Genomic DNA, 15,199 nt, shown 5'->3' on the forward strand with positions numbered 1-15,199 from the left:
TGCAAAAAGGATGATCTTATTGCAAACATGACTGGATTTTATTTATGAATGTACTGTGTGTTATTAATTCTATTGAATAAATATAAAAAAGTAAATAGTATAAAGTATGTACAGTGGTAGAATGGAATACTTGATAGGCATAGAATTAGCAAGTAAATGGTGTCATGGATTCACAAAGTCAATTAGATAAGTTAGTAATACTTTACGACATTTCTGTAACACCACTGCTGCACTAGAGACCAACATTGTTTCTCCGGTGCAAAAACACACTACCGGGCACTCTAAGTGTGGACACAGGCTTGATCTATTTTCACAATACCACTTGAAGGTGTAAACTTGGAGATCTACGCAAACTGGCTCATCCTGCATCATTGCTTTCCTCCTCCTACTTCCCCTCATCTGCTCCTCCTCTTCACACTCTGTCTCTGAGCTCATTGTTAAGGCTCTCAAACCACCAAATAAAGAGGACACCGGTGAACCCTGGCTGAGACAGCAAGAAAACAAGAAAGAAAGAGGGAGGAATGGAGAGACTTTTAGAGCAGGGTTATAGTGTGATGTGCGCATGTGCCTCTACTGTACATGTTGTTGAGGGATATATCTATAAGACTCCACACTTTCTGCTTTAGAGAGTTTTTTTTTTTTTAATCTCATATAGGACGGAGGGCAGAAGAAAGGAGTTAAGTGGAAGTAGGAGAGCGGGGGAGAAAGTTGGTCTAAAGACATGGAAGAGAAGAGGCAAGACTAGGAGACTGGAAACTGGAGATAGGGGAATGACTGCATATTGGCACTAAAATGGGATTCATTGTAGAGCACGTGAAAATAAAACCAAATGCACAATCTGCAATGACAAGATAAAGTGTCTTTATTCTGGAAGTTTTTGGAGAAAGTAAAAATGTATAACAAATGGTTTGCACACATAAAAATATATACTGTATATGATCAAGTAAGACTATTATGTTATTAGCAAATGTGTAAATAGTGTAGGTAGTTTTACAGATTTGGATTCAGCAAAAACATGTGAAATCATCCAATAGTTAAATTTATTCTGTGATATTCCCCAACCAGCTACAGCTTTATACAACACCTCCTCATAATGTGACTCATAGATACATAATATTACTAGATTTTCTTCACAAATGCAAGATAATTAGCATTTATACCTTAGAAACAGAAGTTCTAAATACTGGTCATAGATTATTTTAACAGTTTGACTGCATTTATCATTTTACATAATGTAATCCCCAAATGCCAAAAAATAAAATCCTGAACTGCAAAACCCAGAAAGTAACTACACAATAAGAGAGGCAAAAGATATTCTGCGGGTAACCTCTGAGGCTTCTGAGTGACGCTCACTCACTGCTGTTTCTGAGACCCTTGAGATGTGATGTGTCACTTCCTGTAGGCGAGTGAGAAGAGATTTCCTGCCACTGGACATGACACCAGAAATTAATTTGGGCAAACAGACATAAGGTTCAGATACAAGTTAATATGGCAAATTTATCTTAAAGTCGCAAAACTTTCCAGGTATTAATGCAACCTTAGGGTAGCATCAACAAACTAATCAACAGCCATGTTTACTGCTGTCTGACCAGAGTTACCAGAATTATTTAATACTGCACTGCATAATCACTGCACTAGTTGTGATATTTAAAAGTGCTCCCGAAGATCAACAATGGCATTGACTTAACTAATGATGCTACCTCATCAGTATCTAATATTTCTCTTGACAAACTGAACAGAGCTGGAGGACGTCTTTTGCTCAGCAACCAAACAGGAATATAGCTTACATTCAACAGATCTTGCTTTTCACAAATCTGCTAAACTATGACATTAATATTATTACTAGATGTTATGCCTTAATGAAGATTCATGAACGAGACACGAAGTACAATCTCATGTTTCAGAGCAGTACTGCCTTGCTATAACTCTCTTTGTTTTGAATCATTGTCTTTATATTTGAAAAACAGCTTTGGAAAAGTAAGTGTTACTGTAAAAATGACCATGTTTTCCCCTTTGAGGTTGTACTGAACTTGTGTTAAATAGCTATACATTCATTACATTCTTACTGTATAAGTAAACAAGGCAACAATGGAACAACAAAAACAGCCAGCTCACAATATCAGCTGCCTCCCTCTGTCATATGACTTGCACCACTGTAGTCATTGAGAAGTCAATAGCAAAGGGGATAGAGTTTTCAAATGCAAAAGGAAGACTGTATCATTTATTGTTTTAAATGTTTTCTAATCTAGATTTTTAAATATTTTGTTTAAATGAGCCTATTAACAGTTAACCCTGTTGGCACCATCATCAAGTTAATTTTAAATACACCTTAACTCCTGCTAGATCTGCAAAAGCAAGGCTACTCCAGCTAAGGTCCACTTAGAGGGGTTTTCCTTGGTTTTCAAGTTAAAGGTCCACACGTATGTGGGGCCCCTCTGGCAGGTCTTGTATACTGGACACTGGTAGACGTTCCTGCTTTCCTGTTTGTCCACTGGAACAGCCCTGATGAAGATGACCGGCATGGTTGGAGTGAGCTCTTTCAGACGGGCATCTACAATCATACCAGTCTGAAAGAGAAAGAAAATATAGAAGGGGAAAGGAGAGAGAGGACAAGGGAAGAAGGGGGCGTGCGGGGAAGATGACAAGCCAGTCAACCTCAGGCAGAATTATTTCACAAAGACGAGGGAAGCTATAAATTAGCCGTAGGTGCAGTGAAAATGTTGTCCAGACACTGTACTTGGTGTTGAGGCTGAATTTAATAATGCTCTTTTGTAGGAGAAAAAAAAAACAAAACGAAAAAATGTTTGAGTAATCTTGCTTGGTTGGACTTTTAGTCTGCAGAACACAATATGGTGGTACCCTTGGAAAGTGGTGAAAGTCAGCAGAGTTTGAGTTGAAGTCAAGCTGCCCTGCCTCAGAATACACACTCTCTAAACACACTGAAACAGAGTGGTCCGTCTCATTAATTAATCCTCCTACACTTAGTGCCTGACAAACAGAAGTTTCTTCATGCATGCACAGTGACTTTCAGGAATGAATGTAAATCCTGATGACTTTGGAAAGCTCAGAGGACAAATCCCTAATTGCATCTGCAATTGCTATAAAACTTTAAAGAGGTGTTTAATACCAATAACTTTATGTCAATGTGGATAAATACAAGTAATGGGTATCTTATAGTGGGCCATGTGGGATCCTTCCAAATTAGTTTAACAACACACACATACACACACCCACACACACACACATATATTGTTACTGTGGCAAAGAGATTCAGTTGTACTATTTAATCTCATAGCACAACGGAAGAATAAAATGTATTACAAAGCTCAAGTGTTCATCATTATTAAACGGGGCCCATCACACACAAGGTTCCTCTGTGCATTTTACATCCACTCAGCACACACAGTGTTCATCATGTACAGCATATTCCATGTGTGAACCCTGAATAAAATGCAGGGTTCGTTAATATAGATGAGTAGGTTTATCATAAATATTTGACTTTTATTGCTGCACAGAGCTGTGTCTAGATGGAGTGCTGCTTACTCTTCTATTAACACTGTACTACTCCCCATCAGTGGCACAGAACAAGCCTTGGGGCTGAGAGAAGGACATGAAGAGAGGAGTAGAGTGCAGGAGCTGTGAAGAGAAGCTGCTGGGCCTGTCTGTCCGCCTGTCTATTTGCCTGCGTCTCCAACTTTAATGAAGAAAAAAGGAGCCACTCCTCTAAAGGGTGATCTAAGTGTTCAAGTGCACACCCTGCACATTCCCTAATTAAGAAGTCTACAGAGATGCTCCTTGAAAGCTGGGTTTATATACAGTAGCTGTATGAATGTAGATAGAGCCCTGGGATGCTGAGTAGTGCACTGCGCAAGCAGGATGCAAAGCAGAAATTCAAACCACAGAGAGAATGTAGAGGCTCTTTAGGGAAGAAATGCTAGTTACTGTACTTGAGATGTTTTTGATACTAGCTCACTATATGTTCATGTGTCAGTCTATCATTCATCAGCGGAAGTAGTTGCTGTAGTAGGTGCTTGTAAATCAAAGTATGCTGTTTTGGATTTTATTGAATCAATGAATAACTCGTACCTGTGTGTCCCAGCGCGCACCCTCCATATACAGTCCATGTACGTAGGCTCCTTCACGTGGTGGGGAACTGAAGTCCTCCCTATTCTTCTTAGTGACATCGCATTGAAGACCCATGCTGTCCAGAGGCCACTCATTCCTGTCATTCACACACAGGGAGATTTGCTGTCACACATAATGGTTTTCATCAGTTTTCAATCTACACGTAAAAACCAACTATACCTTCGAGCCATAGCCTGCATGATGGCTGTGAGGAAGGACTGTGGGTTGAAGAAGCCAGCTAGCCACACTACAGAGGGTAAGACAAAGTCCGTTGACCAGGCTTCCAGCTCCTTGATCCTGGCAAGCAGGTCAGTGAACCACAGGGCCAGGCCACACATGGAGGGGTAAGCCCGCTTGGTCCAACTGTCAGGGACTACGTCCAAGAATATGGCATTCTGCAGGCTCTCCATGTCACTGGTCATGGTTAACTCTCCCTGAAGTGTAAGGGTCACAGCCAGAAAAACATTTTAACTTTCAACTAAAATCATCCATTTAGCTGTCAAACACAACACTAAAATGTGTTTATAGCTCTTTATAGCAAAGGTTTTTTTCTCAATCTATCTAATCTTGCAGATCAGTAATTCCAATCTCACTGTCCCAACTGCTGATGCACTGTCAGAGATTGGATTTCAATCTCGTTTTGACATACAGTACAAAAAACGATCAGATGTGATTTGAAATCAGACCTGAAAAACATCATCTTGCGGCAAAAAAACTGGGTCACTTCAGCAGGTAATGTAAACATGTAGCCAATTGAACATATAACTAAAAGATCTGCATGCTGTAACTGAGAAAAACATCATGAAATTTCAGTTGGACATAAACTTTATTACTGCTGTAATTAGAATTTCCCAGTGTTTGTTGTACTTTAAAGAACAGGCTGCTTGTGGATATTAGATAAATCTGTTGTAAAATTTGGATTTCACTGTCTTTTTTTTGTTCATCTGGATAATATCTCTTTTAATGAGGATGACTGTTCTCGCAGCTGACACATGCTGGCTCTAATGCACAAGAAAGTTCTTCCTTGCTATGTGAATTTTCCTCAGAACTGGGAGTTCAATGTGTCACTTCCTGTTTGTCTCAGCACTTTAACATTGGAGGTGACACCTCCCAGTCGCATAAGGTGTTGAGTGGTAAAAAGTCATCAGAAACTAGTGATGCGTACATAAATATGAAGATAGGTATGCAGAGCCAGATAAGGAAACATGCTGTATGATAGCCAAGAGAATATGGTTCTGAAGAGTAATGATACAGCATGTGAATGAAAACAGTAGTGCCTTTCAGCCACTGATACTGGAGCTGATGTATTGCTGATGTATAGATACCAATATGTGACGGCCATAACATTTTTTTATAAGGGTGTTTAGGTTCCGTAGTGTTTGTCTACATCAGTGCGTTTACCATAAACATTTCACCTTTGCAACACTCCAAATAATCCTGATCTGTCAGTTCAGCCACAGCACAGTTGACACATAACAGTACCATGAAGCTGCACCTATCTCACTGAGGCTAGCGTTCTGATTCAGATTCCTATTTATTCCAGACAAAATGTGATTCCATTTGCTGGTACAATAGTCTACATGGCTTTTAAATCACTGAACCGATTTATTGAGGCTTGTAGTGTCGGGAGATCGAAGCCTCATAACTACTGACAAACACTTTTACACATTTTCCCCCCTCTTTCTCTTTTCGTTTGTTGTTAACAAACGACTCAGTCAGGCTTGAAACACAGAGCGTAGACATGTCATTCCTTTCTGTTCCACTGTAAGTCACATCTCTGAGTCACTCTTAAGACCGACCTCCTAACAAACAACTGAGGAAAAGGTCTAGCTGTGCAGGAAAATGAACATAGCAGCTCTATAGAGTCATCAGCAGCTGAGCCAACGTAGAGTGAATCATAGATGCTATGGATAATTAAGGTTTTGTGGTGCAATTCGACAGACAGCTGAAGAGGTTAAGATGCTTCTATAGAGTCCTTAACTAAATGAGTGTCTTATTGGTATATTGGAGATGCTGCCTATAAAACAACAAATGCTGATGCTTCTTTCTTCCTTCCATTTTTTAAATGTACAAATATGCATCCTATAAGCACCATATACTGTAAACATATACATACATATTTTTACAGCAGTCTCAAGATGCTAGTTTACTTAACTTTACTGCTGCTACTTACCAAAAGTTTTAAATAACCAAATAATAAAAATCAAACAGTGTGAGCTCACCTATGTGTGAAAGTATCTGAATGTGAAAAATTATTTTGGTGTCAGTGCAAGTGACTCTCAGTCCCGTGGAATTCTGACTCTAAACCGGGTCTTAATATGTAAGGGTCAGAGAATTTTATTAATACTTGATGAGGTCAATGAGTGAAACTAGCAGATAATGTAATTTTGGAGTTTATTGTGCATACAGCTGCTTGTCTCTGTCTTTGCCTCCTCTGCTCCGTGTCACTGTTTGACCAGGGGTGGGTTTCAGTTTCTCTATCCCACATACAAATGACAATGAGGATAACATGATATCAGATTAAGGATGCTTTCACACCTTAATTTGTTTTCTTTGGTCTGAATCAGTTGATGAGTTTGTAAACTTGTAGCAGTTTCTCCTTGGTTCGGTTTCGTTTCACATGCAGAAAAATCCAAGCGTACTAAAACACGTGTGAACGTCGTGTTTATTGGGCAGATGTGCGGGAACAGAAAAAGTGAATACAGGAAGAAGGTAAAGTGTTGTGGATTACTGTACGTTTGTGTGACAGTAGGGAGATAATTTCAGTATAAATGTTAACGCGGATTGGTCTTCCTGTTGATTGTTGTTCTTTGGTGTCTGTGAGGCACTTCACCTCCTCACGGCTCCATGTTTGTTCTCGATAAATCAGACAGCATGTTTTTGGTGGACAAACAAAAAATAAGAAAATCTACACATTACCCAAAGCCCTCAAATGCGATTCATAGCATTTTGGTTCTGTTTTGCGTTATCACCAGCAGTGAGTGATTTGGATCGAGACCACCTCATTTTGGGGGGTCTCAGTGCGGTTGTTTTGGTGCGCACTCGAGTGCGATTACTGTGTTCACACCAGACAAAACGAACCGCAACAAGAGGGAAAATGAACTTGAGTCCGATTTAATCGAACTAAAGCCTGTAGGTGTGAAAGCAAACTAAGTAACATTTTACTCGAGTTGACAGTAACTACAGTATGCTTGTCAGTTACTCGATTCAACCTTAATGGTTAAAAGTCAGTAAGAGTAATTTATCTAAACTGTTAAACCAGTTGACAGTAAATGAGAGGTGGGCATTTCAAAGAATGGCAACTGATTTCTAATAACTGAATCTAATTTAGCATTTTTAATGTCATTCACTTACTGAAATCACAAATGAAATCAAGTAATTAAAATACTGAATGTGATGATAATTCTTCCGATCTGCAGCGCCAGCACAGTCTCTCACCTTCAATCCCAAGATGAGCTCCCGGAGGGAGCGTCTGATCTCCTGAGTGAGGAGGTTCATGCGCTCACACTCCTGCAGCGCCACTACCTGGTAAGGAGTCCTCTCCTCTGCTTTCCCCAGCAGCTCGGTCATGTTGAAATCCTCTGGGAGTTTCTCCATGATCTCCTCCAGGACAACGCGGACCTGAAGGGTGATGCGGATCGAGTGAGTGAACTGAAAAGATCGTTTGATCCATCTTACTGGTACAATTAAAGAACAAAAAAAAGGGGTGAGAATGCTCCTTGAAATCAAATACCGATGGGACATGAGGGTTATCAGTGTCAGATACTCTCAGTGCTGCCAATGCTGACAGCCTGAAAAAGAACAGTTTGAAATAGTCAGATAATAAATATTCATGAAGATATATTTTGCAACTGTATCTTTTTGTTTTCAATAACAGGCTAATCCCTGTAGAAAATCAATGCTCACATCATATTTTTGTGGGTAAGTGATGAAAGCTAATGTCTGTGTCAACATTTTCTCAAGGCAACCAGCATCAGCAATCAATCAACGGATTAGCTGTCGAACAAAGGATATGAGGTCATCATATCTATGGATTTTTCCATTCAAATATCTGATCTGGGTTTGGCAGATACTGAGCACACTGAATACAAAGCAGGCCTTGTTGGTAAGTACAGCATGGCTGTCATCTGTTACGACAGGAGTATCCAGGCTTCTAAGCCAGAAAGGTCACACATCATAATACACTGAGGAACAGAAACACACACACACAGACAACACACAACAGCTAAGATGCTTGATACTAAAGGGATGTTTGATAACTCAAATCACCAGCTGAAGCAGTATTTCAGTAACTCAGGCATACTGTGAAGACACAAAGGAGGTTTAAATAATTTGCTTAAGTTACTATGGAAACCTTTTATTCGGGCAAGATTTGTCTAATGGCATATTATGAAAAGCTTGTCTTAAATAAGCTTAAAAACTGAAGGAGGGTTAAGGGTTTTATAACTCAGAACAAATGAGACACTAATGAAAGTTAAGTCTAGTTAAAGAACTAACTAATGAGAAATAAACAGACAGACATGTTACAACAAAACCTTTTCTTCACAGCCACAGAGCAGCTCATTGTTTGAACACTACAATTAATGCCAAAAATCTGGTCTCAGACACAAGTTGATATTAGCCCAGGTTGTTGCAGTTTTCAGCTTGTAATGATGTAAAAATGGTTTTAAGTCCTGTATGAATTATCATCACTGGTGCTAAAAATTTATATACAATATGTAAGCACTCACATTTTAAAGGAGCTACGGTATAGTTTACTACCAGTAGGATTTAGTTTGGAATGTAACAGGCTCTATATGGTGAAAACACTGTTCCTGTGGTTTCAGATAGGCCATCTGCTCTTCTGGTATTTACTATCATAGTTAAAAGCACATATTTTATGTACAGAACTGCAGATAGTTTTGAGTGAAAGATATGAGGTCAAATTTTAACAACGCAGTAACTGCAGCTAATGTCAAATGGGATCAATTGCACTGACTGATGTTCCTGTCAGGAAGTGTTCAGTCTGGCAGATTGATTATAAGGATTGGTTAGACTTGAGGAGAGGCCTAAAACCTGAACTAGTCTGGATGAATACTGTACGCAGTCTGTCCTTGGTAACTTGGATAAAGGTCCTTTATGATGTTTTAAATAAGCTTGATTAATTCATGTAAACCAATTTGTACTGGTAATCCTGCTTCATGAAAACAATCTGTCACAGAGCAACACTGCCTGCACTGTCAACCATCAAACTCAATTAGCTACACGTCAACCAGGTTTTGACATATCCTCTGTACCTCTGTACTTAAATCATAATTCAAATGTACTGGACAAAATATTTGTTACTCCGGATGGCTCTGTAGAGCTTTAATTGGTTTTATACAATTGTTTTTCAGGCATCACAGGGTTTATCTTGAATTAAATGTAATACTAATACATGACAGGAATACAGTAAGAAAATATCACTAGTAATTTACACAAAACAAAATGCTATTTAATTCATGGTTAGGGTTATCTTATCTTATCGTTCATCTTATCAGTAAAAGTAAAATGCTCTTATTAAAAAGGTTTAAGCAGATAAATCAGGCTGATAAAATAAAAAAGTACTAAGTTTATTAAAACAAGCTGCAGCTTGTTTCAAGCAACAGTAAACATAAATTACTTTTTAAATAAAATAACAAATAGACAACCTAGACCCTTATTTGAGATATTTAAAAAGTGACACTTGCTCCATTCCAGGACTGTGCAAGGCTGCGCATTTTCTGTTCTCTATTTGTTTGAGCTTTTACACTCAAATAAGCTTTATTTCAGGATGGTACTGAACCAGAAAATGCAGCAGAAAATGCCATCCTTGTAAAAATCACCCTGGCTGCTGTCAGAGGCTCCAAACAGTTGGTCTGCAATTTATTTTCAATTCAGTGTGCATCAGCACCAGAAAATGTCACCTGTTGTCATCACACATATAAGATCTAGCGATCTTTCCCAAGTTTAGTGAGACATATCTGGTTTACATATCTGCTCACGATATCTCCCATGTATGAGGATTTGACTTTTCAAGGCAAAATATTGTATCAGAATCATAAGCTGAGTTCAAACGTTGCCATTTTACCCCTTGGAACATTATTTCCAATTGAGAAAAAATATGAATCTTTCCCGTTGCTCAAATCCAGGTTCTTTAAGAAATGGTTCGCCTGTGGAAGGACCTGACTGGACTGCACAGAGCCCTGAATTGTTTGAGATGAACTGGAACACTGGAACAATGACCAAATCCCTGCAATGTCTGGTGTAAAGCCTTCCCAGAAGAGTGGAAGCTGTTGCAACTACAGATTAGGCTCATGCTTTTGAAATTACATGTTCAACCATCACCTAAGGCTTTAATCTTTAGGTGTCCACATCTTCTGGCTGTGATGTCCAATGTGTAATAAAAAGATTGACTGTATAATAAGAAAATGCAAATATTGGAGTCATCCTTTTTACCTTCTCCTCTCGTGTGGTTCCACCGCCCTCACCGACTCCCCCGTCCCTGGGCTGCATTTCCAGCACTGTGTGGAAAAGCTTCTCTGAGGTTTGTGTGAGGAAGCCGATCTCGGCATTGGGATGGAGGCCATATAGGTATGGCGACTCGCCAGGTAAGGTGTCATCAATGTACTGGAGCAGAGGAAATCATGTCAGACTCTTGCATTCATCCATTAACATGGAAACAATTTTCATAAAGGTTTGAATTTTTATAATAATAAAAAATAAAATAAATAAATAAAATATTAATAATAATAATCTGACCTCATTTGGTCAGAAATAAAGGTGGTGTGGCTGTTTTCTTTTCATTCCTCAAATTTTTTATTTTTTATTTTACCTCAACAGCACATTAGTGTTGCCTTCAATTTCACCCTTATATTATTTTAAAGAAACAGTCCTTACTAAAAGCTCTTTTTTTCTATCGAGGTGCTTCTAAAGTACATATGACAAAGGAAAAATATGGAATCATGTACATGTTGAGATATTTCACTCCATAAAACACTCAGGAACAAGTGACAGACTGATAATGGCTAAAAGAAGTGAAAAGAAATGTGGCATTTTTCATCTGCTGGTCCACAGTGAATATCAATATGCTTTTAAGTTAGTGCAGATGAAAGTGGAAGCTAAACTGCAGAAGGCTGCTTTTGTGGGTCACTTACATTCAATAAAGAAAGCTCTTCTAATCATAATGTTCTGATGAAAGTTTTGATGGAAAATATATTGGCCTTTACTACAGAAACACTTTGTAGTCAGCTCGTTTGATCTTCTCTGTACTTCCTGGATAACTTTTGCTGATTGCACACACCCATATTGTTGAAAGAGGAGTAAAACTGCTGATTCACAAGGTTCTTCTTGCTGTCTGTCTTTGCTCCAGATGGTTGTGAGGGAGACGATGGTCTAACAGACCTCCAGGGACCCACAGGCCTTTACAGCCACTGTTCTCTGGCCAAATCCAAACCACTCAGTCCTCAGTCTGGTGTGTGTTGACAGCCAAATACTGTATAAAATGCTCCAGCCTTTTCCCACTGCAAACACTTTGACAGCCAGGATGTGCCAGATAAGCAGCTCCCAGACAATTAAATACAAGTTGTACTCCCCGCTCCCTCTGCCTCCTCTGGGATCTCATGGGACAAAATCTGGACTTTTTGCAAGAACACACTCCCTGAAACACTTGTACAAATATAAATGTTGGCAGTTATCTTTTTTTCAGTGAAGCTGGTTACTGCTGTCATTGAATGGAGCTTTAAAAAAAACACCCTAAAAAAACATCTCTCCAAATTTCTTTCGAGCACCATATGCTTGGTCTTGCTCATTCATTTATTCCTGAGAATGACAAACAGTATGTGAACATTTATGGAGTGCCCCATTGCAGGCTGTCAATCAATGGTAAATGATAAATAATAACAACCAAGTTACAGTAGACTGAGGTGAAACAGTAATCAGATGCTGCCTGCCTCAATCATATTGAGACTGGTGTTGGTGATACCACAAAGGATTGGAGCTGATGCAGAATGTGGCTGGGTAAGCACTGCTAGGTATGATATGTTATTAGCCAATCCCACCAAAGTGTCTGTGCCTAAGTTTAGCATCCTAGCTGATTCATAGTGATATGTGCAGTGTCAGTGCAGGGAGCACACCAATCCACCATAACATTAACACCACCTGGTGGATTAAATGTTGTCATGACTGGTGTGCTGGGAGAGGTTTCTGAAGCTATCCTGTCATTTGACAAGCACTTCAGACAGAGTATAAGACCGGTTTTAGGGTGTGGAAGAGACATGTTCATGGTCCCAGTCTCGCACTCACTATTATCAGGTAGGGTCTTCCCTTCCTGTAAACAGGGATTGACGAGAGTCCCCTTCAACATTATACTTAGTAATTGAAAAATATTTAAAAACTATCTATTCTAAAAAAATATTAATTAGGAAAGCTTTATATTCCATGTTTGTCTACATAAATGATTGAAATGATTGATCCTATGTAATCATGGTGTTTGTTGTTTCTTCTCAGGCAAGGTGTGCTACATTGCCGTTGGTTAAATGGGAATATTGTAGCCAAGTGTAGTCAAATAATGTATAAAGGTACATAGCTGCTAACACAATGTCACAAATTAAGTTTGCTCAATATATATATAAATATTTTGGGTGTTCCATGACTCATCTAGTACCACTTAGTTTGATTTTTATGCATTTCAGCTTTTCTGTGTTAAATCACTTCATAATCTCAGTATGCTAACATTTAGGTTTGCCAGTTAGATTTTCTGGCAAACTCTGTCCTCCCATAGAGCCACTCCACCACTGAGAAATATTTGTATAACCCAAACTACAATTTGTAGAAATCTACATTGTAGATGCCCTTGGCTATGGCCCTGATATTTCAACACACTGCAACAAAAACAAAATACAAGCAAATTACAAAAACATGTTCACAAAACTAATCAACCAGATGTTAAGTTAATCAATTATCAACAGATCAAATCACGGTTTATGTGATAGAATTACTTTAAAAGAGTGCGTTGTTTGTTGACAATTACACAAGTGCTTACATTTAGAACCCCAAACTCTTAATGTTTGATGATTGTTTGATAAATTTTAAAGGTTTCAGCTTGCACTAGCTAGAGCTGTGGTGACTGGTGATATGTTTTTTAATAAATGGAATAAAATCCTAAAGAACACTCTTAATGTTTTTGAAAAGAACAATGATGCAAATATGTTATGAGCATTTTACTGATTGTACTGAGTTGCCAGTGTTAATGGAACACAATGGGTTTGGTTTCAGCTCTCTATTCATGCAACTATGGGTTTATTTCCTGTCTGTATTCACTTTTATCCTGATTTCTCCTTTTCTCTTGTGTCCTTTCATTGCTGTAATTACTTGGCTTGGAAAAAACCTGATTGGGCGTCGTCTGCCTTACTTGGTGGTAGCCGTTATAGTCCATGTTTCCAGGCAAGGGAAAGCCAGGTGCTAAGTACAGCTCTCCCTCCATCATCTCAGGCTTGATAAACTCCTCCAGGTAGGTCCGACACAGGCGGCGGTCCCAGTCGTCTGTAATGTGACCTCCATACATGATCTCACCAAACAAGTAGCGCAGATCATCATACGGCACCTGGGAATTAGAGACAGAGGGGATACTGGTTTGCTACAGGGTGGTTTGGAGTGCTTAGACTAGGTCATACGTGTTTAGATTTCCAATTAAGATAAAAAAACAATGGGCTTTGTAACCCTTTAAACAGCAAGGAAAAAGCGCATGTACCTTAGGATTGGCTTCCAGGTAGTTATAGAGGACGTTAATAGAAATAGTGAGGTCTCCGGTGTTAAAAGGGTAAGATCTATTCCAGCCTTGAGGACCAAACTTTCTTCTCTCTGCCACAACCGCATGGAAGTAGCACAGGGCAAACAAAATACTCTTGAATTCATTCTCCTTTGCACACATTTCCAGGGTGTCCTAGAGAACATAAAATACACAGAATGACTTTTTTAAAAACACAGTAACACTTCCTGCATTAGCAGAACCATGTTTGTGCATTACAGGTAAAAAGCTGTGGCTGGCAGCCCTGTGATCTGTCTTATTTTGTCAAGTCCCCAGTGGTGCAGCACACTAACAGACAGACAATGAGATGACTAGATGGCAATAAACCCAACGATGAGATTCCCTTTTAATTGTCACAACTTGTCAGGCGCTTTCAGTCTCCAACTGTCTCTGGGGCTCATTATTCCAGACAGGCAAATAAGAAACTGGACATAAATGGCAATGTAATCTCTTGGGGGAAAGACAGTTAAATAGGCATGCCAATAACCCCTATGGAAATAAGAAGTCTAAATTCTTTTTGTTCCAGCATGTGTCCTGGTGAGTGCAGCGGTGAAGGGCCTTTCGTTTCCCCTGATGCAGTGCCCTGGGGAGTTGACTCCTATGACGCATGTACACACACACAAGTACAGCGCAGACTAACTAGCACACACACCCTTCCGGAGGTTTATTTAATATTCTGTATAGTACTTCTCTGCTCAACACAGCTGAGAGAGATGCAAAGCCTCCCTATTCATGACCTGTGGACTGAAGAGAAACGACAGGCAGTTAGATCATAGAGAGAAACATGCATAAACACGCAAATGCATACACCTGGACTGCAAAACACGCTACAATGTCTGTAAACTGACAGATGTGTGAAATTAGTCTCTGAATCAGTGAGCCTTAATAACCAGAAAATTTTACAAACTGAATTGATCGGTTTTAGCAGCTTATTTTACGCCACTATTACAAAACTGTTACCCTAAGTCATTGTGCCAGATGTTAGGTTTAACCCACCCAGACTCTGTCTTACAGGCTTCAGATGATGAAAATAGGGAGGAGAGCTGTACACATCTCCCAGTGAAAAGGTCAAGAGGAAAGAAACTAATTTCTCTGACTTAGCGCTGGCTTTAGCCACATGGGTGGGCTATTACAGAGAGTTAGCCTAACATTGATTAGCTTTCACTAAGGACACGACTGGAATACTCCCTCCATACTTACCTCAGTAGACCTCCCTGCGGCAATGCTTAAGGTTGTGGCTCAAAAGCATGTTGCACTTATCAGCCAGAG

General features: G+C 39.4%; 1 protein-coding gene across 2 annotated transcripts in view; it reads right to left on the reverse strand.

Moving 5' to 3' along the window:
- Window positions 1-2,339: 2,339 nt before the first annotated feature.
- The window catches only part of LOC113156499 (dynein heavy chain 9, axonemal), a 107,380-nt gene continuing 94,520 nt past the window's right edge, over window positions 2,340-15,199 (reverse strand). For both annotated transcript variants that reach the window (XM_026351675.1, XM_026351676.1), the window contains 7 exons: window positions 13,874-14,065; window positions 13,535-13,726; window positions 10,582-10,752; window positions 7,564-7,746; window positions 4,306-4,559; window positions 4,087-4,222; window positions 2,340-2,567 (listed from right to left, as the gene is read on the reverse strand). In XM_026351675.1, the coding sequence (XP_026207460.1) occupies window positions 2,340-2,567; window positions 4,087-4,222; window positions 4,306-4,559; window positions 7,564-7,746; window positions 10,582-10,752; window positions 13,535-13,726; window positions 13,874-14,065 (1,356 nt within the window). The remainder of the gene's footprint in view (window positions 2,568-4,086; window positions 4,223-4,305; window positions 4,560-7,563; window positions 7,747-10,581; window positions 10,753-13,534; window positions 13,727-13,873; window positions 14,066-15,199) is intronic.

This window comes from Anabas testudineus, chromosome 19 (assembly GCF_900324465.2).
Source record: "Anabas testudineus chromosome 19, fAnaTes1.2, whole genome shotgun sequence".
In the NCBI taxonomy this organism is placed as follows: Eukaryota; Metazoa; Chordata; class Actinopteri; order Anabantiformes; family Anabantidae; genus Anabas; species Anabas testudineus.